A 23,540-nucleotide genomic window follows, 5' to 3' on the forward strand; every position below is an offset into this window, starting at 1 on the left:
TATCAGAAAAGCAAACAAAAAGGAAATCAAAACTGGAGTCCTTGGGATAACAGATGGCAGGACTGGGGACACAAAAAGATACATGGGTGGAACTCGAGCAGGGGGTTGTTTGAATGCTTCTGACATTTCTTTAAATGTCAGCTCATAATTATGACGTCTCCATCACCACCTTATAGGTACATAGCCACTTCTAGCAGAGGCCCCACAGCTCACAGAGAGCTGCACTTTAGCATTTTTAGCTATTCGTCATGTTCCCACCTTTTATTCTGGTGAGAATGAACAAGTAAACACCAAACTCCCACTGAACACCTATTTCTTCAGTTTTAATTTCAACGTTTTCTTGCTGTTCAGTTAAATCTCTGGATGTATTATACAGATTTATATGGAGTGCTACACACTGAGAAGTACTGTGAGATAAGTGGGAGAAAGGGCAATATTTAAAGAAGTTCAGAGAACCCTGCACATTCAGCATACTCTATAAACACTCCGTCAGAGAAGGCAAAGTGTGGTATAATCTCTTGCATAAGTTTACATGTGTAAAACCTACGCTAATAAAAGTCAATCCTTGTTCACTATTTGAACACAAATCCCATTAATAATTCCATTAAGCTCCCACTTCAGTTCATTATTTTACCCGTTTGCACTTCACTGTATTCACTGTCAACTGCTGCTTTCCCTGAGAAAGAGGGCAAACAAGGCCACGCAACCGCACTTCTGCTCCGTGCTGCACCCCGGGCCCGGAATAAAGGGCATTTTAACTCTTCTCCTACCTGGAGACTGAACACATCACATTCCAACACACCCAGCCTCCATCCCATGAATTAACATCTAACAACCATCCCTGAATTCAAATCACCTAATTATCAGAGCTACTCAGCACGCTTGTTCAATACTTTACTAAGCAGAAACTTTAAAGAGGAAAGGGGGGGATGAGGGGCAGAAGTAAAAGGAGGACTGACACAGGGAGAGTAATAGATAGCAAGTAATACCAGCTTATATTTTGAAATTAAAAGCTTGGGAGGGGGGAGGGGGAGAACTAGACAAAAAGAAAAACTCCCCTCCAAAACTAAGCCCCACAACAAAACACTTTGATCATGTTAAACATCCAGGGAGGCAAGAGATAACATAATCACAATGCACAGCAGGGTCCTCGGTGAAGAATGGGTACACGACTCTTAAAAGGTTATTACAGCAAATTTAAGCAAACCAATTGCACAGACACTGGAGAGCAGCTAAACAGAGGTTTTCAAGACTTTGTTCTGATCACTGAGGCTCATTCCAACTGGCTCAATTTGATCTAACAATCAAAAAGTCAAATGATATGAAGAAAGATATTTCCTCCAGTAAATTGAAAAAGGTGGAGTGGGAGGTTATTAAGATTCGCTTCCTGCAAGTGCATTTCTCCCTTTCTTTCTTTTTTTCTTCCTTTCTTTCTCCAAGCAGTCTAGCTCTTGTAAAAAGGTTTCAGCAGCGGTATGCACATTTGCACATTGCTCCATCTATGTACTTTTATTCTGCCCAGGAACACTCATCTTCAAAGGAAAAGTGAACAGCCAGGGCACTAAACACAATGAAGCAGAAACACAAAGGGAAAAGGGCTGAGAAACAGAAGCTTATTTCTAACAGCACTGAACAACTACCTGGTGCTAACAGCATTACATCTGACTGAACCTGACTGGCAAAACACCCCACTATTAACCCCTAAGCTGTTCATCAAATAGACTCATAAACTGTTCCTCTACAAAGGTATGGTAGATTTGGCACATTTTATGGTTGATGGGATGAAGAAAATCAGTCAAATAACACCACAGGTGTGATGTACCAGGCTTTGTTTCTATAGCCTCTTTGTGGGGAAGTATGCAAAATATAACATATGCCCATGGATTGCTGTCCAGGTGCCATCATAAATGGGCCAGTGGATGTATCATGGAATCACAGAATGGTTTGGGTTGGAAGGGACCTGAAAGATCATCTAGTGCCAACCCCCTGCATGGGCAGGGACACCTCCCACTAGACCAGGCTGCTCAAAACCCCATCCAACCTGCCCCTGAACACTTCCAGGAATGAGGCATCCACAACTCCTCTGGGAAATCTGTTCCAGTGTCTCACCATCCTCATAGTGAAGAATTTCTTCCTAATGTCTCACCTAAAGCTACTCTCATCCAGTTTAAAGCCACTACCCCTTGTCCTATCACTACCTGCCCTTATAAAAAGTCCCCCCCAGCTTTCCTGTAGCCCGTTCAGGTACTGGAAGGCCCCTATAAGGTCTTCCCAGAGAATTCTCTTCTCCAGGCTGAATAATCCCATCTCTCTCAGCTTGTCTTCCTAGAAGATCTTGTGATAAATACTTCCGATAAAATATCTGGTCCTGAGAGGTCCCCAAAATTCGTCACCACTGACTGAAAAGCCAGGCCAAATCCATTCCAGATGGAGATATACACATTAACCATGCCACTTTGATTTTGATTGCACGGGCTGTGGCAGGTGCAAGAGAGTGTGTGAGGTCCATCACAGCCACTTGTGGAAACACTAATTTTAGCTCATTATCATAACTGAAATGCTGAAAGAAAAGCAAAACCTCAGGTCTTCCTTCTTGCAGCACTAGAAGGATGCACCATCAAGGCAGTTTGGATCTCTCTGCTCATGGAATGAGGCAACTTCTGTTAATAAAAGGTACCCATACTTAATCTCCAAAAAATTGTACATAATTGTACCTCAGGCAGTTGGAAACAGGAGCACAGATGAAAACAGGGCAGGACAAGAGATATAACCATACTCTTGGATTTTTCCCAGTCCTGGCAACTATCAGAGGTTTATAGGGTCTTCATTGGCAGAGAGCAGTGTTATTCTCTATTCAATGCTGTGGTGAGAAAGGAAGAGAACAGACAGCCTACTAAGTGAAAAATCAATTGTGCAGGTAGCAAGAGATGTTTCTACTTCAACACTTAATGGCTAACATGATCTTTCACACCAGCTGTATGCCAACATCTATCCAACATCTAACACAATCTCTTATTTCCAGATCAACAGAAAAGATAAAAATCATTCCCTGGCACCAGGAACATGTGCAGAGAACATATTCTTCATTCTGATACAGGAACTGAATTCTCCAGCCATTGGTGGCCCATAAACAAAATCATGACAAAGATTTCTGAAAAATACCTGAAACAGTTCCCTGTAAGATAGATTTCTAGACTCCCTTCGACTATATATTGCTATTCATAATGGGAAAGTGGCTTCACAAACCATTTCACTTGCTGGGCCAATCACAACAGGGACACACCATCTTTGTGTACAGATACACTGCCTGAAAGAAGAGACCAAGTGGAGATGTCCTTGTACTCCTTATGGTTCAGATACAACTCAGTCAAGTATGAAACTGCAGAGTCAAGTAAAACCAATTACACTTGCCTCAAACAGAAAGCCATCCCAGAAACTAGGAAACTAAGCAGGGCCAGGACCTATTATACAGCTCTGAGGCCAAATGATATGGCCTGGCCACATTCACAGGATTATACACTTTTATCCTCGAGAACAAGGTGGCTATATGCAAACTGCCGATTGGGAATGTCTGCTGGCCCTTGCTAATCCCCAAGCCATGCCTGGGAGTTGTTTATGACAGTGCTAGCTGGCCCTGGCCAAACACAAGGCAGAGCCTGTGCTAACAATTTAATGGTATAGATGGTGAAGCTCCAGCTCTTGGGCCTGTGCCCTGGCACTGCCTAATCTACTAGTATAGACCCAGCCAAATGCAGTTGTATTGTGAGCAGAGCTGGCTGGAAAACAGACCCCAAAAAAGAAATAAAGAGTTTCTGAACATATTTAAAATCTCCATGTATTTTCATTATTCCCTTCCTTTTTCTTTCAGTTTTTTTCTTAAGTTTTCTTTTCCAGACATCCTTTTTTTGTGTTTTTCCACAGAAGTGTTCTACTTGCTAAAACAACAGAAGGTCAAAATAGTTGTGGTAAGTGCCGAGTGGGTTTCATTTCTTACCCATGATTCTGTGGAGCCTCCAGTGCAGTCAGATACACTGCGGGAAGTGTCAGAGGAATTTAAATCAACTGTTTTAATGAAAATGGGGGAGAAGGAGAGAGATGTCAAGGGTGATATAGAAAGGCAAAAAGATAAATGAATTAAAGTTTGTATTGGTCCACAAATTTAGCAGCATCGCTTAAATTACCTTTTTAATCTCTTAGTTCAAAGAGTCCAATGCAAAAAGGCATGCTGCTCAACAATTGCTGCAATTGCCTTATCTCTCTCCGTTTCTGAACGACTTTCTTTGTTCCATATCAAAAGAATGACCCAAAAGGTCTTGGCTGCAGAGCAAATCCCCTCCCTTGCCAACAGGTCCCAAGGCTCGGTAAGCAAGATTGGCTTTGCAGGCTTATTGCTGAGGTCAAGGTAACTTTCATAACTACCTCTGTGTAGCAGGTACCACCTCTCTGTTTTCTGAGGAAACATTTTAAAAGAGTCTAAGCTAACTTTTCTCAAAGACTCCACACCACAGCTGCTTGCAGGCTTTCACTACCAGAAAATAACCAGACTGTTTTTGTTAGACGGGACACTCAGAAGCCACCAGGTATCTCTCCTGCTCAGAGCCAGCTAACACAACAGCGGGGCCTGGGGCTTTGTCCACTTGAGTTCTGGATAACCACAGGATATGTAACATCTCTGGGTGCCTCTGCCAGTCTTTGGTTGCTCTCAGTGTGAGCCATTTTTTTTCTTTCTTTCTAACCAGGATATCCTTTGCTGACTTTTGTGTGCATTTCCCTGAGAAGACTCTGGCAGTATCTTCTCCATAACCACATACTAGGAAGCTCAGGGGAGCAATCGAATCCCCTTCACCCTTCTGATCTCCAGGCTGAGCAAAGCCAGCTCTCCCCTCTCCTCCACCACAGGCTCCACTGCCCTTCTGTGCACAGGACAATCACCCAGAATGACATGAGGAGCAACATGGCCCACAGGGAACTGAGGAGGAACACAAAGTGAAGCAGTCAGCATGGGTCCATCTGGGTGAATTTGTAGGTGTATTGCTCAGCTATTTTACTTCTGCTTATTTTTAAAGTGTCCTCTCTCACTGCACTTGGTTCATTGCACAGAACAGAGACACTGAGCTTTTGCTGCCCTGTCCCCTTACCATGCAAGCAGTGATGGAAACAGCAGCAACTTACCAGAAAATTGAGGAATTAATAACGTGAAGATGGAAATGAAGATAGATCTGTTGAAAAGTTCAAACGACTGTACAACCCACAGCTGAGATGACATTTAAAAAAACTTGAAATAGCATTATCCTGCATTGCTCCAGAGCTAAACGTTACTGTAAAGTAGTTCAAATTTCTAAGCAGGTTGAGAAAACAAGGTGAATGACAGCACTGTACGGTGGTACACAAAGTATCTGTGATCTGTATCTTCAAAACCTGTATGCATGTGAATGCCTTATTAAAAGCAGCACATATGTGTATAATGACCTTAATAGCCATCAATTCTACACAGCAGACACTGTGGTCACAGGAAAACTACCACAAGAATTATTGCAAGCAGTGGAAAAAATGTTTGTGAAATGGAGTTTAAAAACTTCATGAGCAAGAATGGAATTAATACACTCAAATTTTGCTCTATAATCCAGCTCGAAGAACCTTGCAAAGATAAATGCTAGACCTTTAAAAGCTGGAATGATAAAGATAATTAATGGAAGCTTAGAAAGAGAATAATGTCTCAAATCCATATGGCGTATAACTACTGCTCAGCTTTTGAGGACCAGGAAGATAAATTATTCAGTCTTACTCCATTCCAGCATGAGGCTGAAATTCTAAAGGAAACAAGCTGTTCAAAAACAAAACTGTGATGACTATGCCAAGATAGGAGTTAGGCTCAGAAGACCTAAAAAATTTCCAAAGTTCTAGTATTTATTGGCCAATGAAAATTCTGGGTATTCTTTTAAAGCAAACTGACACTACCTCTGCTTTGTGAAGTGTTTTCAAGTGTTAATTCAATTCCAGGATGATGCCAGGATTGTAGCACAGAAAACTTTGGTTGGAAGGGACCTCTGCAGATCACTTGGTCCACTCCTGCCCAAAAAAAGGTGAACTTTGATGTTAGACCAGTGTGCTTCTGGGCATGTCCTGCTGAGATTGTGACATTTCTAGTGGTCAGGATTCTGCAGCTGTTCTGGGCCTTCGCTGCAGTTTTGGACCCTGCATTAACAATTTATTTTTTTCCTTATATCTAGTATGAATTTCTTGTTACAATTTGTGCTTATTGCTGCTTCTCCTTTCACAGAGCACTCTGAGAAGAATCTGGCTCTATTCTGTATACAGTCCCAATCAGACAAGCGTAAAGAGCAATCAAACTCACCCTGAGTCTTCACTTCCCCACGCTAACATACCCAGCCCTCAGCTACTCCTTATATGTCATGTGCTCCAGTCCCCCAATCTTCTTGGTGGCTCTCCACTGCACTGGCTCCAGTAGGTTGGTGCCTGTACTATGGGAGCCCAAAACTGGATATGGTTCTTAAGATACAGTCACAGAAGTGACAGACAGAGCACATTCCTTCACCTGTTCACTACTCCTGCTAATACATCCTAGCACTTGGTTGACCTTCATTGTCACCACTACTCAATTTCAACTTGGTGTCTCCACCAGGATCTGCTGCTCCTTTTCTACTGTCTAATCTCTTTGAGCCTGGGGGTCCTGCCAATTTTTCATCTATCTTTTAGTTAATCTATACAGTATATATTCCTCCATATTAGTTAAGGGGATACCATGGAAGACTATCAAAAACCTTGCTAAAGTTAAGTAAATAAAAGCGCCAGGATTTCCCCTTGTCCACCAACCTAGTCATCTCATCACAGAAGGCCATCAGGTTGGTCAGGTATAATTTATCCTTGGCCGCTCCAGTCACCTTTTGGTCCCATGTGTACCTGGACATACCTTTGAGCAATGCAGTGTTTCTATATGCTTCCTGGGTAGCCTTTTCTCTTGTCTCTCCTATGAGGAAAGTCTGAGAGAGCTGGGAATGTGCAGTCTGGAGAAGAGAGGGCTCAGTGGGATCTCATCAGTGTTTATACATACCTGCAAGGAAGGTGCAAATAATATGGAGGCTGACTATTTTAATTGACGCCCAGTGTTGAGAGGGCAAAGGCAAGGAGCACAATATGAAACATGAGGGGTTCCCTCTGAACATCAGGCAACACTATTTTCCTTTGAGGGTGACTGAGCACTGGCACAGATTGTCCAGAGCGGCTGTGGAGTCTCCCACTTTGGCAATACTAAAAACTCATCTCCGCAACTGGTTCTAGTTGGACCAGTTCGGCTCTGGAGGTCCTATCCAAACAACTCTGTGATTCTCTCTGTTCCCATACAATCCCTTTGTTCATCTGAGCTTGCTCAGGACTTCCATGTTCAGGCAGGAAGGCCTCCGGCAGTGCCTGCTTGGCTCTTGTACATTGACTGAGCAATTCCTGTGCCACCAGTAGGCCATCATTGATGAGCTACTGGACCACTCTGCAGCGTCTCATACAACACAGCTCCTCTTACAAAGGCTGGAACTTCTGAAAAAAGAATGAATTTGCAGGGGGAAACATCAGATTATGCCCAACATCACTCTTTGGGAGTATTCCATCTGCTGGCTGGCAAAGGTACATTGATGCATTACTTCAAGTGGTTTTGAATGCATGGATTTTGTATAACATTCTGTGTTCCTTTGGGATAAAAGGATAACCTTAATTACATATAATATTATAACATAAACAGTATATGAACTTAAACATTCAAATTACACAGCCAAAAAAGCTTCTCTTTCTTGACATGTTTTTGCAACAACTTAGCAGTAGTAAGTATTATTCACATACTTCTCAGTGCTTTGTTTCAGGATTACCATAAAAGACCTGGGATCATAAACGGTAAGAAATAACACTATCATATGAAGAATTTATTACTAGTTTTTATTAATTATTAACACAGTGAGTGCATATTGCTTTACAAACAAACACAACTTCAGACAGAATATATTTCTCTGCAGAACTTCAACAAGCTTTGTCTTCCAGAGTAAACCAGTTTGGTGACGCTAAATTGTAGTGGGTAAAATCACACGTTTCAGCTTGATGGGAGCAGAGAACAACTGAAAACAGAGGAGGAAGAACAGATTCTGGGAGAATTCAGAATAGTCAGTTCCTCCAAACCAAAGTAAAATGTGTGTTTGGTTTGCTGAAAAGTGCTCCTTTCATCTAAGAGAGTGTTGCAGCAGGTAAACAAGACGTGGACATTTAATAATGCTTCAAATTCCAAGAAAAAATGCAACAAAATAACTTGGGGACCTGCAAGTTTACCCCTCTTCTACCTGATGCTTTGAAAAGTAATGGTCAATCATAAATCTCCATCCAAGTTGCTTCTATAGGGTGAAACTGGAGTTGGGAAAAAGGGTGAGGAATTCCTTTCCTTCCTTATTGACAATAAGCCTGTGGTTTGCCCACTCACAAGACAGTGAGTCACTCTCCCTCCATTCATGCAGAAGGAATCTGCACCTTGTGTGCCTTGTTCAGATGGGATGGAGAGCAGCTCCCAGTTCCCCATCGCCGATGGAGCGTGGCTCCTGGCACTACTCCTGTCAAAACAGCACAGGCTGTTTCATGCCATCAAGTCACAAGAGCCTCGTGCTCCTCTTAAATGTCTGGGCACTTTCTCAAGATTTTCAGGACTGTGGACAGGGTGGTGGTGCTGCTTTAATGTAGATCAGAGCTCCCTCGTATGTCCAGTGCGCATCCGTCTGTCCTGTCTGGCGTTTGCAGGTGCAACGTGCAGCAACACGAGGAGCCAGAGAGCTGAGTTTAATCTACTGTTTACCCCTCCTAGGGCCAAATGTATTCTTATGTCTGTCAGCTTCAGAGACAATGACCATATCAAGCAGGAACTCAAGGCCCAGAGAAATGACCACAAGAGGTGAAGCTTGGCTCACTTTCTTTTTGTTCATTTGGTTCATTTGCTTCGCAAGTAACTTCTAAATTGAAAACTGCAAATCAAGCAGCAATCTGAGGCAACCAATGTCATCAAGAAAATAATCTCTGTTTGGCAAATGATTTATTTTCCTTCTGATATGCATTGTGTTTTTAAAAAATGACCACTGTTCTCCTGTTACTTTTAACAAAAATGGTACAGAGACATCCCACCCAACCGTTTCTACAGCCACCTACAAACCGTTTGCTTCGAGCTCCTCTGTAACCAACACACACCTTAATCTACTCATCCCCTCCCCTCAATGATTTCTGACATAACCCTCTTCACCTAACACCAAAATCAGAAATTACCTAGTTGAGAAAGGATCAACTTTGTTGAAAATAATTTCCAAGGCTTAGCTGGCAAAATTAGGCATTGACAGCAAAAATAATAGGAAAGCACCGAGTGATTCCTTGTAAAATTCTTTTTGTAGCTACATTGGATGGTGACAACAGCAATATGTTCCCTAAATGACAGAAACCAACCTTAGGACTTTACAGACCTACAACTCAGGTGATGTCTCCTCCTTTGGAAGTACTGGTCCCTGAAAATAAAACCTCTAGTAATCAACATCAAATTACAGGCAAAGAAGCTCTCAGAAGGCTTTTCTAGCCTGACAGGAGGTTGGGACAAATTTTCCAACAAAATACTAATGCCTCCTGAACCACAGAAGGTATACAATCTGCTGTACTTTTTGTGGATAATCTGCTACTAATACACCAAAACCAAAGTATTTATTAGAAAGAAGTAAGAAAATAAAAATAATTCTAAATCATTTCAAAGAATCAAGCCCTTAAAATCCTGGCCAACACGTATTTTGTTTAGATTACTCTTATTACTGATATTTATCCCTTTTAGAAGTCAAGATACTTTTTGATCAAAGTGCCAAAGTCTAAAAATACTACTTTTTCTTTATCCAAAGCTGTCATATTTGTGACCTTGTAAGTACTTGGCTATGTCAACTAGTGCTTCAAAAATGCTGCCTTTCATCTTCAAATGGAACTGGGCCTAGAAACTGGCCAGACCTCTTAGCTCTTTCAACAGATGATAAACACATTGCGAGTCAAAAAATCCAAGCAGCTTTTTATGACTTTACAGATTAATTAACATGCCAGGGCTCTCAGACCAATTTCAGCCCAATGAAGTATCTGCAAAAGTTGACAAACTAAAACCACATTTTATATGTTCCAATTTCTACACTATTAAAAATACGCAAAAATACATCTGAGAAAAACTACTAAAATGATATGATAAGAGGAAGTGATTTAAGCCCTCTCTAGAGCCACAGATCATTAAGAACAGCCTTCTACAGAAGAGCCTGAAAACTGCCCAAAGCATCTCTCCAGTTTGTTCAAAGGGAAGAATTGGTTCCTCCACTTCAAGGCCTTCAACACATCAGTTTGGGAACCCATCACTGACCTCATGTTGCTCTTTTGTCCCTTGGTGGCACAACTATATCCCAGCAGTTGTAACTTTTACATAGTAGCTTAATATTATTACTTCAGCAGAAGTAACTGCTGAGTTCAATTTACAGAAATTTTGGTCAATTTGTAATTAGCAAAAAGAAAAAAAAGTCTCCTAGGAGTCACTGATAAAATCTCTCTGTTTCCTCCTTTCTCCTGCAAGGATACCAGGAGGACAAAATAACAGTATTTTTGGTGGTGAACTCTGCTGGTTTCAGCCTAGCCAGGCTGGTGCAATGGCACATCATTGCCAACATCACACATTTTGGCTGTGTTTGCTTGTTTGCAGACTCCTTGCAGAAGGCACAGTCTGGAAGCTGCACTCCAGCTAAATGGTGTGTTGCCCTAGAAGGTAAACTGAACTTTCAAACCTAGAGAACCAGGAGAATGTGATTTGGGTGCACAGAAAAAACTCTTGTATTCTGTCACGAATCATCAAGTGTTATATACTGTGGGCACTGCTCTGATTTCCTATATATTCATGTAATATTCTGCCCTAATTAGAGCTTCATATACACCAGAAGTCTCCACATAAGTGAGACTGGGCCTGCATATCATTTACCAATGAAACCAGACATTTAAAAAAAAATTATCCTAAGTAAAAACATGCTCCTGGTAAAATATCAGTTGCACTATTTGACATCCAGCAAGGGAAGCTTCATTTATCAGCACAGTCATCTGCCAAAAGAATCAGGAGGATCTTTAACACAGCTTTTGCCATTACAGCACTAGGGCTGGACTGCTACATCGTGTCCAGATCACAGAATTGACAGGCTCCTATCTGAAATGGTGACAAAAAATGTCAACTATCAATACAAACCCTCAGGGGAGTTGAAGAGTAGCTTTGCACAGAGAAGCCGGAAAAGCAAATTGTATGTACATCATCACTGCATGTTCTGATCATTCTCTAGCAACTGTTGTATTCCAATATGTATAATCTCTCTATTTATGCAAGCCTCTTATGTTTTATAATAAAAAGAGTACATAAATTTCAGTTACTGTTGCAGAGCAACTTGTTGCATGTAATTAATCATGTACAACATAATGCGCAACTTGAAAAACAATTCCTGTTTATTTTTCCTCTGCTTAATCAATATTTTAAATATTTGTGGAAGCCATACACCAGCTTAGCAAATCTTCACACTCAGAAACAAGAGGAAGAGAACAGACAACACAAATTCTGCACTATACAGCAAATCATCTGCATATGATGCACTGCTGTTGGGGGAGCTAAATTTTTCTGGACCACAAAGGAAAGAAGCATCTAACATTTTATTTCTGTGTCATTCCACTTTATTCCTTTTTGCTGTGCATTCCTCAGACATATTGAAATGTTTTTCCTTTAACATAAGAATATTCTTCCCTCCCTACACATTTTTTAACGCCATTTAGTTGCAGTGATGCACGAAGACAAAGAGAGTGGGGGCGATTTTTTCCCCTGCAATCCTTGCCTGACTTCCCTGAGAGGTTAACAAATGCTTTACCATCTCTTCCTTCTCTCCCACATCATAACTGTGGCTAACCACAGAGGGATCAAAACTACAGTAGGAACAACACACAAGTCCCAAATGCTACTGGAGTACTGTAGGTACAGGAGGCCAGGATCACATCTCAGTTATGCTATTTAAAGACTTGAAACTATATAGTTATCCCTGAGCTCAACTAGAGAAAATCTTATCAAAACTGAAGACTGGCATTTTTATAAAATTTGTCATAGGTTTAACCTTGAGAATAACAAATCATTAAGTGTGTGAAGGCTTAAGAATCAATTTATGTTACAAGGAAAGGGTTTTTTAAATTAAGGCTGGGAAAACAAAAAAATAGATCTCGCCTGGTGTTGCACAGATTCTGTTGATGTACCAATCTTTTCAGACATTTAAAAATAATACAGAGATTATAAAAGTAAATGTTCTATAACGAAAAAATGTCTTGGTAATAAAATTTCAAATTACAGCCCATGACAACACTTCTAAATTGAAGAAGTGATACAGGAGGTTTGATGGAAAAAATTGTACAAGTAACTTGCAAAGTAATTCAGGAAAGCAACAAAGAATGAAGGTGCTGCTGAGATGAACAGAAAGAAAACATAGCTGGAATGGGGTGCAGCACCCTTAAATTAATTTTAGATTGATTTGTTGCCAATATCTTAAGCCAGGCTGCAGTCTTATATGGATTTCTTTGAGAGCTTCTTCCCACCAATAAAGAACCTCTGCAGGGAAAAAAAACAAAACCCCACCATACACTGACAAACCTCAAGCTGAGCTCAGTCATCATACATGGCTGGACTCACAGTGACAAACTGATCCCAACGCAGCAGGAATTGCACTCTCCTACCCACTACTTCAGGTCTTCAAGGGGTTGCACAAGTAACTCCAAAAAAGGACCCATCCCTTCAAACTGTGCTGACTCTAGAGTCTTGCTCTGTGGCTCAACAGTTCGGATACAGCACCAGGGAATAACAGCCAAATTGAGGAAAAGAGCTGGAACTTTGCTCACAGTGGCACAGAATGAGCAGAAAAACCAGTAACCACTACCTCCCAGTGCCTCAGTTTCCCTGTTCATATACTGGGAGTGCAACATTAAACTATTACTTATAGGTTGTTGAGGTCTAAATAGTTTTCCTGATGTCTTCTGGCAGCCTCTGATTAAATGGGGTACAGCAGTGCAAAGCATCATCACCAATTTGTTTAGCAAAATACGAAGCTCAGGAAAATACAGGGGTTTTTTTGTGTAAATAACTCAGACCAAACATCTGTAACCACTTAAACGTGGCAGACCCACTAAGTGTGATTTGCACTGAAGCATCTGAGGTAGGAAGGTTACAGGTATGCTTTGAGAATAAATTTCAAAGGTCTGCAAAGTATAATTAGTTTTAAAGTTCTCCTACACATTAATAATTAGTAATAAAATCCTTCTAAAGCCCTCAAAAGAAAGATGTAAAAGGCTCTTCCAGAAGCATAAAAACACAGACCAAATTGAACCTCCTCATAGTTGGTGTTATAAAGTTTGCCTCTGAAGATGCTTTCACCTCTCTCCTACAGTTAATTTGATCCATTTTTTCTCTCCTTTGCAGTGCTTTTTCCATTCATATCACATAACTCAGGGTGAAGTCCTTAATCTTACATACATTTACATAACAATTTAAAGACCAAATGGTTCAGCCAGATTAGGTAGCCTACCAGTCCTTAAAATCATTTATCTATGAATTCCCTGACCAATTCTATCACCAACACAGCAAGTTTTACAGCCCAGTTCCATGTCAGAGAGAAAAGAAGTTTTTTCCTCCATTTTGAATTTGCATCTTTAGGATTCAGTTAATTGGGAGCTGAAGGACAGGAATATGACCAATGCCTGCCAATACAGGTATCCACAAGACAGATCTTGTCAAACTAACTTCATTTCAGCCTTTGACAAGATTACAACTCTGTTTGATAACATGTAATAGAGGATGATGGCATGTATATGGTATTTTTAATAACTATTGACTTAGCACTTTGACAAAAGAGTCTGGAGCAATTATTAGCTGTGCAGACATGGAAACAGAGGAAAGGAGGAGTTTTATCACCATGCAAGGGAATGGTGTGTCTGATGCTGAAAGAATGCATATGGTTTTGGTACCCATATTTTCAAAGGCAAAGAAACAATGGAAAGGATGCAAAAGACAAAAAGTTATTTGGGGGCTACTAAATCGGGTAAACGGCAGGAAATGTGAGCAACCAAGGACCAGAAGTCTGAAAACAGGCTAAATGGTTTAAAATAAAAAATGAAACCAGCTTTTAACTGAGAAGATAATGAATTGATAGGAACACAAAATGAAGGAAGATGGATGGTTGGTCTCAATGCTTTGAGATCTTTCAACCAGCTTGGGAAGATATGCTAAAGCCAAAATGGTAATTGGATGACACATCTGTCCTCAGCCTGGAGGAAAATTGCTGGCTGTACTCCCTTCCTTGGACAATGAGGCAAGGAGAACCAGGTTCTCAATCTTCTTGCTTCATAACACCATGATTACTTTCTGTATTCACCATGTCACTTCTTGTGTGGGGCACCCCCTTGCATCGGGTTTAATGATACCCACCACAATGTTGGGGAAGGCTCAGACTGCAGAGCAGCAGCTAAGCAATCAAATACCCCTCACAACAAAACAGAGCTAAGAAATTCAACTTAAGATGACACCCAATGAGCTGGTGCCTCATAAATATGCTCACAAAAATGCTAGAGAGGATACCCTGTGAACTCTCCACAGCTCAAGGCAACTCGGCACATTCATTTAAAAAAAAAAATAAACCAAGCACCTGCGTTATTCTTGCAACTTTTGATTCCCTTCTTATACAGATTTAATTTTTTATGCCTAACCATTAGCTGGATTCTACAAGGCAAAGGCACTGGCTGGTTACATTGCTAACCACAAGTGCAAATCTGCTGTGTGCGAAGGAGAGAGACAGAGTCAGGCAGGGTGAACATGTGTATGTATGAGCACCTGATGTTTCTTTCTGACACCGTTCCACATCATTAGCTGGAAGCTTGTTAGTAACCATACCCTTACATCTCTGTTCATCCTACCTACCTCACTTCTCTTCCAAAGATTCTTCTTCCTTAGTACATGCAATTTTGACTTTTTAGAGCTGTTCAGCTGATTCTCAGAAGTAGACGCTGGGGCAAAGACTATGCACTTTTACACAGTTATTTTATGGGAGATTACACAGCTGATTAACATTTCTCAGAATAAAAAATGTCCCATGTTAGCTCCATTCTTATCTATTTATTGCTTTTGATCTATTCATGCCAAAACACTCTTACTAATGAAAGTCATCAGCAAATTCTCTAATAAGGTAATTTAGAAGACAGTTCACATTGAACATATGATCAAAAAGCATTTAACTTGCTGTTCCTGCCTCCTCTCCCCCAATAAACACATGGTTTACTGGCACTGCTATGCTGCAAAATGGTTTTGAACATCTGGAAGAAGGGCTGAGCAGCTCCAGACAATGGTTGGACTCTACGTAGACCCAGGAACAAAGGTCATGATAAATGAAATTACTGCTTTGGCTCCAAAATTGCCTCAATCTTCTCCAGACAAAGCATGAATGAATGAAATGTATCTATCTTTGGATAGCATCTGGAGAACTCGGAATATGTTTTGATCAGAATCCGACTGGCATCTTTCAAATAAAAATAATGTGAAGATGCCATGGCTAATTTTTAAAACCAATCACACTGTAAACTTCGGCCTAATGCTTCCTTCTGCAGCATTGACCTTGTTTTTCTACAGTGTGAAAAAAAATCAATATAATAATGGTATTGCAGTAAAATTTCAGCTTGCTCTTGGCTTACTTTAAATAACTTTATTGTCTCCTTTTCCCCTGTCTGCGTCTGCTGTATTTGGCACTTGCAGTTATTAAAATGAAATCAAGTTGAAAGAAAATGTTAAATATCATAAAAAGAAAACCAGCAGTGCTTCTGGCTCACTTTGCTAATGCTGTGGTCACCTTTACAATTTGCCAGGCTTTTCTGTTCCCCAGCTGTTCTACCTGAATTTGCATGCAGAAAGAAATCCCAACTTTGAATTGGAATGTTGGAATAACAACTTGTCCTTTGCAGATTTAAAAGAGCTCAATGTTTTAAAAAACAAGGAAAAGTCACCCTCTTCCCTTCAATTATTTATTAGTACAAAAAAGCTCAATGGTTTACTAGTGATTTCAGTTCTTTGCAGCTTAACATTTTCTTACTCCTTAGTGTGTACTTCTGCCCAAAGGAGAGAGCCTGGTTATAGCAGTCGCACTGTTACAATCCAATGTGCACTAAGAACAAGGCTTTGAAATCCTTACAGGAAAGTACTGACTAAAGAGAAGAAAAAACAACATTCAGCCAAAATTATGCCCTTTGGTCACTTCCCACTCTGTCTGGATGAAAACCAGATCTACTTGTTGTCAACCACAGTTGGTCAACAGACAAGAAGAGCACTCCCAAAAGCAAAAGTGGGAACCACACATTGCAAAGAAAGCAAGAGAAAGCCCAAATGTAGGCAGGGCTGAAAGGAAGGAAGCACTTGCTCTGCTCAGTCTTGGGCCTCAGGAGCATGGGAACCCTCACTCTCGGAGCAAGAACAACCTACTCTACTGTACACGCACCACAGCAAAGAATAAAAAGACACTGACTGCCTGTAGAAAACATTTTTCCTCCTGCTGGCTACACCGTGAACACAGATCTTGCAAAGGGACAGATGATGCTCTGTCTCCAATGCACCCTCAACACATCGACCCGGGGGGGGAGAAGAAGAATAAAAGTAAATAAAAAAAGCTAAATTCTTACTTTGGTAGTTGAAGCTGGAGACGAGTTGGCCACCAGGCTGGTGATCACGTCGCTGCTGACAGTGGTGCAAGCGGCAGTGGCTGGGGTGGGGAGCCGGGAGGGGACGATGGGCAGGGGCAGCAGCCCGGGGCGGCTGCTGCTGTTGGTGCTCCCGGCGCTGCTGCAGTTGGTGCTGCTGACGTGGTTGCCGTTGGAGCTCCAGTCCCGGCGATCCCACCCGGCCCGGTACTCTCTTTCAAACCGGCTGTGGTGCCGTGACATCTCGATGGAGGGCAGCTCCTTCTCAGAGGGAACTCGAGAGCTTGCCTGAAAGACCGACATGAAAGAGGCGTGAGGAATAAGGTCCCAGCGCAGAGGCTGCACTGTGTCGTCAGCAGGGCAAGTCCCTGCCGTGCCTCCTCTGCTTCAGGAGAGCACTTGTCTCCACTTTTCCCAGTTACACATCAGGAGGCAGAGGGTGCTGCAGCAAACGTTAATCTAGAACTAAAATGAGACAAGTTTGGGCAGCTACAACGACGCAGTGGAAAGACCAAACCGCCAGACCCAAGGAAACACCATCTTCCCAAGCTCTCCAGAAGAATAACAACCAACATATAAACCACAAAAAAGTGAGTTTGAAGTAAATCATCATTCCAATCTTCTGAGAGCAGGGAAATGTTTCCCATAGCTCTGCCTTGACTTTTCTCACCAGCCTTCAGATTATTTCTGTGACTCTTTTCTGCACTTGATGCATGAGCAAATATTAATCCTAAAGATCAGAGTGAGAAAAATCTACCTGCTAAGTTGATCCATTACTTCTTTATTTTTAAAGCCGAGTATGACTTTACATAGCCCACTCCTCTCCTTTTTGCTAGACATCCTCACTGGAGGCTCCTACAGGAATGTTTCACCCTGTGACACTGAGCTCTCTGCAGTATGGCTGCTCTCCAGGGCAGGCCAACATATCCTGTCCCCTTCCATGCTTCTGGCTAGACTTAAACCACTTGATATAGTCAAAATGATCAAATGACCAAGTCACTTTGGGTGATCATCCTGTCCTTATCATTACTTACTTCCTCAGCTTTCATAATCCATAGATTTTATCTTCCAGGAGCAAGATGTCTAAACACAACATTGGGAGTTGAGACTCCCAACATGCAATCCTAGTTCAGATAATTATATGTTACATAGCCTAGAGCAAACACTTAAGTCTTCCTGCCAAGGTCTCCTAACCTGCAGAATGGTGGCAATAATGCTATTTTCACAGCAGAGTTCAAAGTTCAGAGTAAGGGAAAGTTTACAGCATTTGGAATTGAAGAGCAGTATAAATAAATGCTAAATATATTTATTCCTATAAATAAATAATGAGTATCTAGGTCACTGCAATGCCTGATTTCTTTTGTTTGCATCACACGATCCAGTAAGTTCTTTGTAGTAATATCACCAGGTCACTCGAAGCAATTTTATTTCACAAATTCTTAGATATAAAAATGGTCAGTAAAAACATCTGCTTACAATTGCTGAGGAGGGAGCTGGAATCAAAACTCACCTAGAAACTTAAAGATCCCAAACTACTTGAGAGAGATATTACTTGGAAATGTTATAAAGCAGTGCAGAAGGTTCACCAGGTTCAGCAGAGAGCTGCTAGCTTGAGACAAGGAAAACCCTTTCTCAGTTAAAAGTTCATTAACAAAAATGTGTATTTAAAACAAAACAACAGACAAAAAACCCTTCCACAATCATTATTTTCAACAAAAGGCTGAACCAAATCTCACAGAAGCAGCTGGATCTGCAATGGTTACATTGCCCCTCTGCAAATGTGAGCACCTTTGGCCAGAGTATATATTGGGGACCACACAGCAATGCTGCTGATGCTGATCACAAAATTCACATTCCTCCTAAACCAACACAACCAGTTATTTTTTCTCTGGTAGGATTTAATGAAAGATTTTACTTGATGATTTGAGTATTGAGGATGCACTGACATACTTCGATTCAGAAAGCTCATTCATCTTTTCTAGAGGTCCACGTAGAAAGGACAGCTATACACTGAACGTGGCAAAAAAGAGACACAAGTGCTGTGAAAGACAGTGAAAACAAGAACTGCTGTTTTAGTAGAGGTGAAGAAAACAAGTTTTTCCTCTAGTGGCAGCTATCTCAGAATAAAATCAGTATCTTAATATGGAGTCTTTGAAGGTTAGAAATTCCATAGGTGCAAACCCCCTTCCTTTTGTTTTATAAACCTTTTGCAAAGCCAGGCAAAAAGGGAGACTGTAACCTGCAAGATCCAATTTCAAAATACCCTTTATTACTCCTCACCTTTGGAAAAGTTTCTTTTCAAAGCCACACAGTCTCCACCACTGTCTGAAGCTATCTTTTTGGCCTGTTTGGATGGTGGCTGTCAAGAGAATGCCCTTCTTCTGAGCTCAAGGATCTCCATTAGCTGTGCTACTGTACTTCTTGACAAGGCAACTAGAGAAAACCAAAGCGCATACCCCCCCTACACACACACACACATTTGAGTGTATCTGACATTTATTTCAGCAGAAAGCAGAGGCACATGTGCACAGAAGTCAATAGCTAGCAGGTTTTGCCACACAATCCAAGACACCGTGCCCCCAGCAATTCTACTATCAGATGAGGCTGACAGGCAATTATGTCAATAACAAGCAAGAAAAAAAGCCTGTGACTAAGCCACGCATTAAAGAGTTTACTTAAAACCCACCACTCTCTTCACAAGCAAATTCACTTCTTTGTCCAGCTACTGTATTTCATGATATTTCCAACAAAAATTAAAAGCCAGGGCTGAACATGATGGGGTTTTTCCCTATGCATTGCATTAAATATACCCTGCTTGTTTCAATGTGTCATTTTTTGGCTGGGTACAAAGATATTTGACAGCAACAAGATGTGCAGAAAAACCGGAGGGGATAACTGTCTAATAAATGAGTATTCAACTGCTAGGGCTGGCTATTAATTGTTTAAAATTAGAAACAGTATGAAATGTTCTCATAAATAGCTGCTGGGTGAGGTAAGTAATGGTTTGTGAACAGACTAGCTAATTTTTAAATATATTTTTGGACCCTGAGTTTATGCTTTGTCTAGACTATTTTTGTCAAGGATCATAATCATAATAATAATGTTTTAAACATATTCTGTACTCCTAAGAAAAACTTCTCCAACAAAGTGTGTCCTGAGCCAAGCAAAATCATCACAATCTTCTGCACAGAAATTGACAAAGGGCACCATAAACCATCTTGAGAAATGGCAGTGCCAGAGGCCAGTGGAAACCACAAACAAACAGCAAGGAGGACAGCAGTCACTGTGATCAAAGATGTGTGAGCATTTTCATCCTAACCCCGTTTTTACCAGTTCCAAAACACTCAACTTTAAGCTAGAATTTTTCAGACATGGATATTTTCAGATTTTTTAATATATTTTTTAAAATAAACAAAAAACCACCCAAACCAAAACATCCTTTCTGTTGGGAAGACAGGGACAAGAAGATCAATACCTAATACTTATGAATATCAGCAGCTATAAATAATTCATATGTTTTCCCTTTTTAAGGGAAGTTTTCCTCAGCATTCATATGTACATGGTTTTTTTCTCTTAAATAGCTTTAGGTCCTTCTAAACAGCAATAAGGGAAAGAAAGAAGGTTTTTATGTTCTTTTTCAGACTTGGGGAATTCCCAGTGCTGTCAGCACCGAAGTCATCGCCCCAGCTAAGCCTTGGCTAATTATAGCTGTATCAACCTCACTTTTGGGGCTGATTTTCAGCTAGCAAAAAGATCCCCCACTCCCACGTCTAGAAGTCAGCTCTTGAGCAGACAAGCCTAAAGCTATCTCAGATACGTCTCCCCTACATCAGAGCCATAAAATCACAATGTAGACATTGCTGGCAAGAGAAAGAACACATGATTTCCATATCTGAGAAGCTGATGAGGAGGCACAACACATGCTGTTATTGCTGAAAATCACTCTCTACAGCTAATTCTGCTGACATGCTATCTTGTGAAGGTGGTAAAGTCCATGAGACAGGCCTTCCTCCACTCTCCACTAAAGACAAAATCACTGGAGTAGCTGGGTGTTTTTAGCCTCAACTGGAAAGGAAATGTGTGTTCCTGTTCGCCACATAGAAGTGAAGTGGTTTTTAGAAGGAAAAATCCCTACTGAAGAGGGAAGAAGGAGAAGAGAGGGAGAAGGAGAAGGAGAAGGAGAGGAGAGGGAGAGGGAAACAAAGAGGAGAAAGGGAGAGGGAGAAGGAGAAGGAGAAGGAGAAGGAGAAGGAGAAGGAGAAGGAGAAGGAGAAGGAGAAGGAGAAGGAGAAGGAGAAGGAGAAGGAGAAGGAGAAGGAGAAGGAGAAGGAGAAGGAGAAGGAGAAGGAGAAGAGGCCCATAGTTGTTACTGAGTAAAGGGATACATTCAAGGCAAAAAGATGAAATTGGCATTAAGGGAGAGCTATAGAAAAGGCTATAAAGTAAAGAAGAGAGATTGAGCAACCAAAGGAAAGCAAAAATCCCATTACAAATCTGAAATGAGATTTCATGACATGGCAAAGCAAACAAAATGCCTCTCTCAGTCCCCAAAGACTGCACTGTTGTGTTTGTGTTGCAAAAAACATACCAAAACATAGAGTCCTCTTGGTTTCAGAGAATGGTGATGCACAGTACTCTGGAGCCAGGCAGGATTATACATGCACCTGACCATTGCCTCCATAATTTACCTTGCTTTCACCACAAGGTGGGCTAGGGAGGGTAGAACAGTGAAGGGTCACTGAGTAATGAAACAACACTGAACGCCCTTCTGAGGAGCGTGACAGGCATCTCTTGGAGTCCTCCAAGGCCAAAACATGCAATGCAGCAGGTGAGAAAGACCATAAAAAGAAATTACTTTAAATCTATTGCTTTTGAGGGGCAGTACAATATAAAAGTGTCTCTGCTAGAGAAAATAACTTTTTCTACAACCAGGAGTTTTAGAAGTGTCATTTAAACAGCTTGCTCAACAGTAAAATTTGTGAAAGTTTTTCTGCAAAACATGAGAGTCTGTGGGACTAAAATGTGGGGCACCTACACAGATGACTACAGCCAGGCTCCAAATTTACCCAAAACACTTTGGCTATTTGGAAATCCTCCCACCTTCTCAGTTCAAAACCACCTTCCTCCTGGTACTAATTTTTCACCACATCTCTTAGGCAAACTCATTTGTTCCTTGTTTCCAAAGCTTCCACACACATACACAGAGGCAAAAAAAAAAGACCAGAGGCACTTGAGATAGCAGCATGCTAACTACAGGCCTCTTACCAGGTTCAAACAGATCATTGCTGCCAATTTAATAAACTTAAGTGATTAACATTTCATTTTATGCTTGATACACTTGAACACAGCCCTTCTTCCCCCAAGCCCAGAGCACTCACTGTTCTGCAGAAAAACGTTTCCTATTCATGTTCCTCTAAATTACAGTCTGGCTCAAGCCTTAGAGCAGCATTTTCCCTGCTCTCCATGCTTATCCAGTCAAGGTCTCCCTACAAATGTCTGTCCTCACAGATATAAATATAAGGAAAAACAGACTTTCAGCCAGTCTGAAGCTAGAGAATCAGATTTCTTAGACTATTAGTCAACTTCATTAAGTCACTTCAAAAATAAAGGTCAACCTTTTAATTTAAATTTTTCCTGGGTAAGCATTTGTTTCTAAATTTACCTTTTAAGTAATAACATTAGAGAAATATGATAGGCAAGAGAGGCTGGGAGAGAGAACAACAGAGGTAGATGCATGATCATTAGAGAAATGGAAGAAAGAAAGCGTGTGAAACATTAAAATAAGCAGCCTTACATGTTTTCAGACTGGATGAACAGAAGCACGGATAAAATAGCCTATCAGAGAGCTTCAAAAGGAATCAAGTGCTTGGAAAGCCTAAGTATTTTATGAGATCCACACCAAAAAAAGATGAGGAAGAACAGAGAGATTTGCTGTAATCAGATCTAGCATGAAGAACTACACCTGATAAAGAAGGTGATGTCTAAGTACCTAAGTCTGAATTATTTCAGGTACATGCTGCAGGGAAAATGTTACTGGACGCTGTTTTAGCAGAGCACACCAAAACAACAACCTCTTCCTGAGCACAGAACTCAAGACGTAATTCATACATATGGCACCAAAATCAAACTGAAAACATGTATGAATGTTACAATAAATTCTGAATATAACCCAATAGCAAGGTCATACATGCACATGTATTACACATGTGTAAATGTGTTTTTAAGAAAATCTCACAAATAAAATAGGGTACCAATAGATTTGGCAGCTTCAGGAGCTACCCTTCACTTCAGAAATGTGACAAACAAAATGTTTATTCAAGCTCAACATTATTTATAATCTTCAAAGACTTTCTTAGACACATATGAAATCACTGTTATAAACCTATATGGATCTGACTAATCCATTTTCACAATTTTTACTTAACCTCTTTTTTTCCATTTGGGTGACTTCATTGAAAGACTTCTTTGCTAGATGAAGGCAGCAAGGAATCCAATCAACAGATTCTGTAAAGCTGAACTACAAGCAGCTGTGTAGAAAGATAAGACCCCAAAATATTTGAGGTGCAAGGAAACAACCTTATTATCAAGCAAGGTCTACTTTTGTAAACCCCTGATTTAGTCTTGTAAACAGTTGTAAAGCTCTTGTAAAATCCAAGACAAGGCAGAGAAGGCAAGAAGAAGAAAAAGCCCAAATCCTAACCCTCTAAGTGATAAAGGAGCAGTAGATTTAAGAGATTATATAGGATTTAATTTTC

General features: G+C 40.8%; 1 protein-coding gene across 4 annotated transcripts in view; it reads right to left on the minus strand.

The window, feature by feature from the left end:
• The window catches only part of KLHL29 (kelch like family member 29), a 391,974-nt gene that overhangs the window by 228,239 nt on the left and 140,195 nt on the right, over positions 1 to 23,540 (minus strand). For all 4 annotated transcript variants that reach the window (XM_051615176.1, XM_051615178.1, XM_051615175.1 and 1 more), the window contains exon 3: positions 16,768 to 17,073. In XM_051615176.1, the coding sequence (XP_051471136.1) occupies positions 16,768 to 17,028 (261 nt within the window). In that variant the 5' untranslated portion in view covers positions 17,029 to 17,073. The remainder of the gene's footprint in view (positions 1 to 16,767; positions 17,074 to 23,540) is intronic.

Source organism: Apus apus, chromosome 3 (assembly GCF_020740795.1).
Source record: "Apus apus isolate bApuApu2 chromosome 3, bApuApu2.pri.cur, whole genome shotgun sequence".
NCBI classification, from domain to species: domain Eukaryota; kingdom Metazoa; phylum Chordata; class Aves; order Apodiformes; family Apodidae; genus Apus; species Apus apus.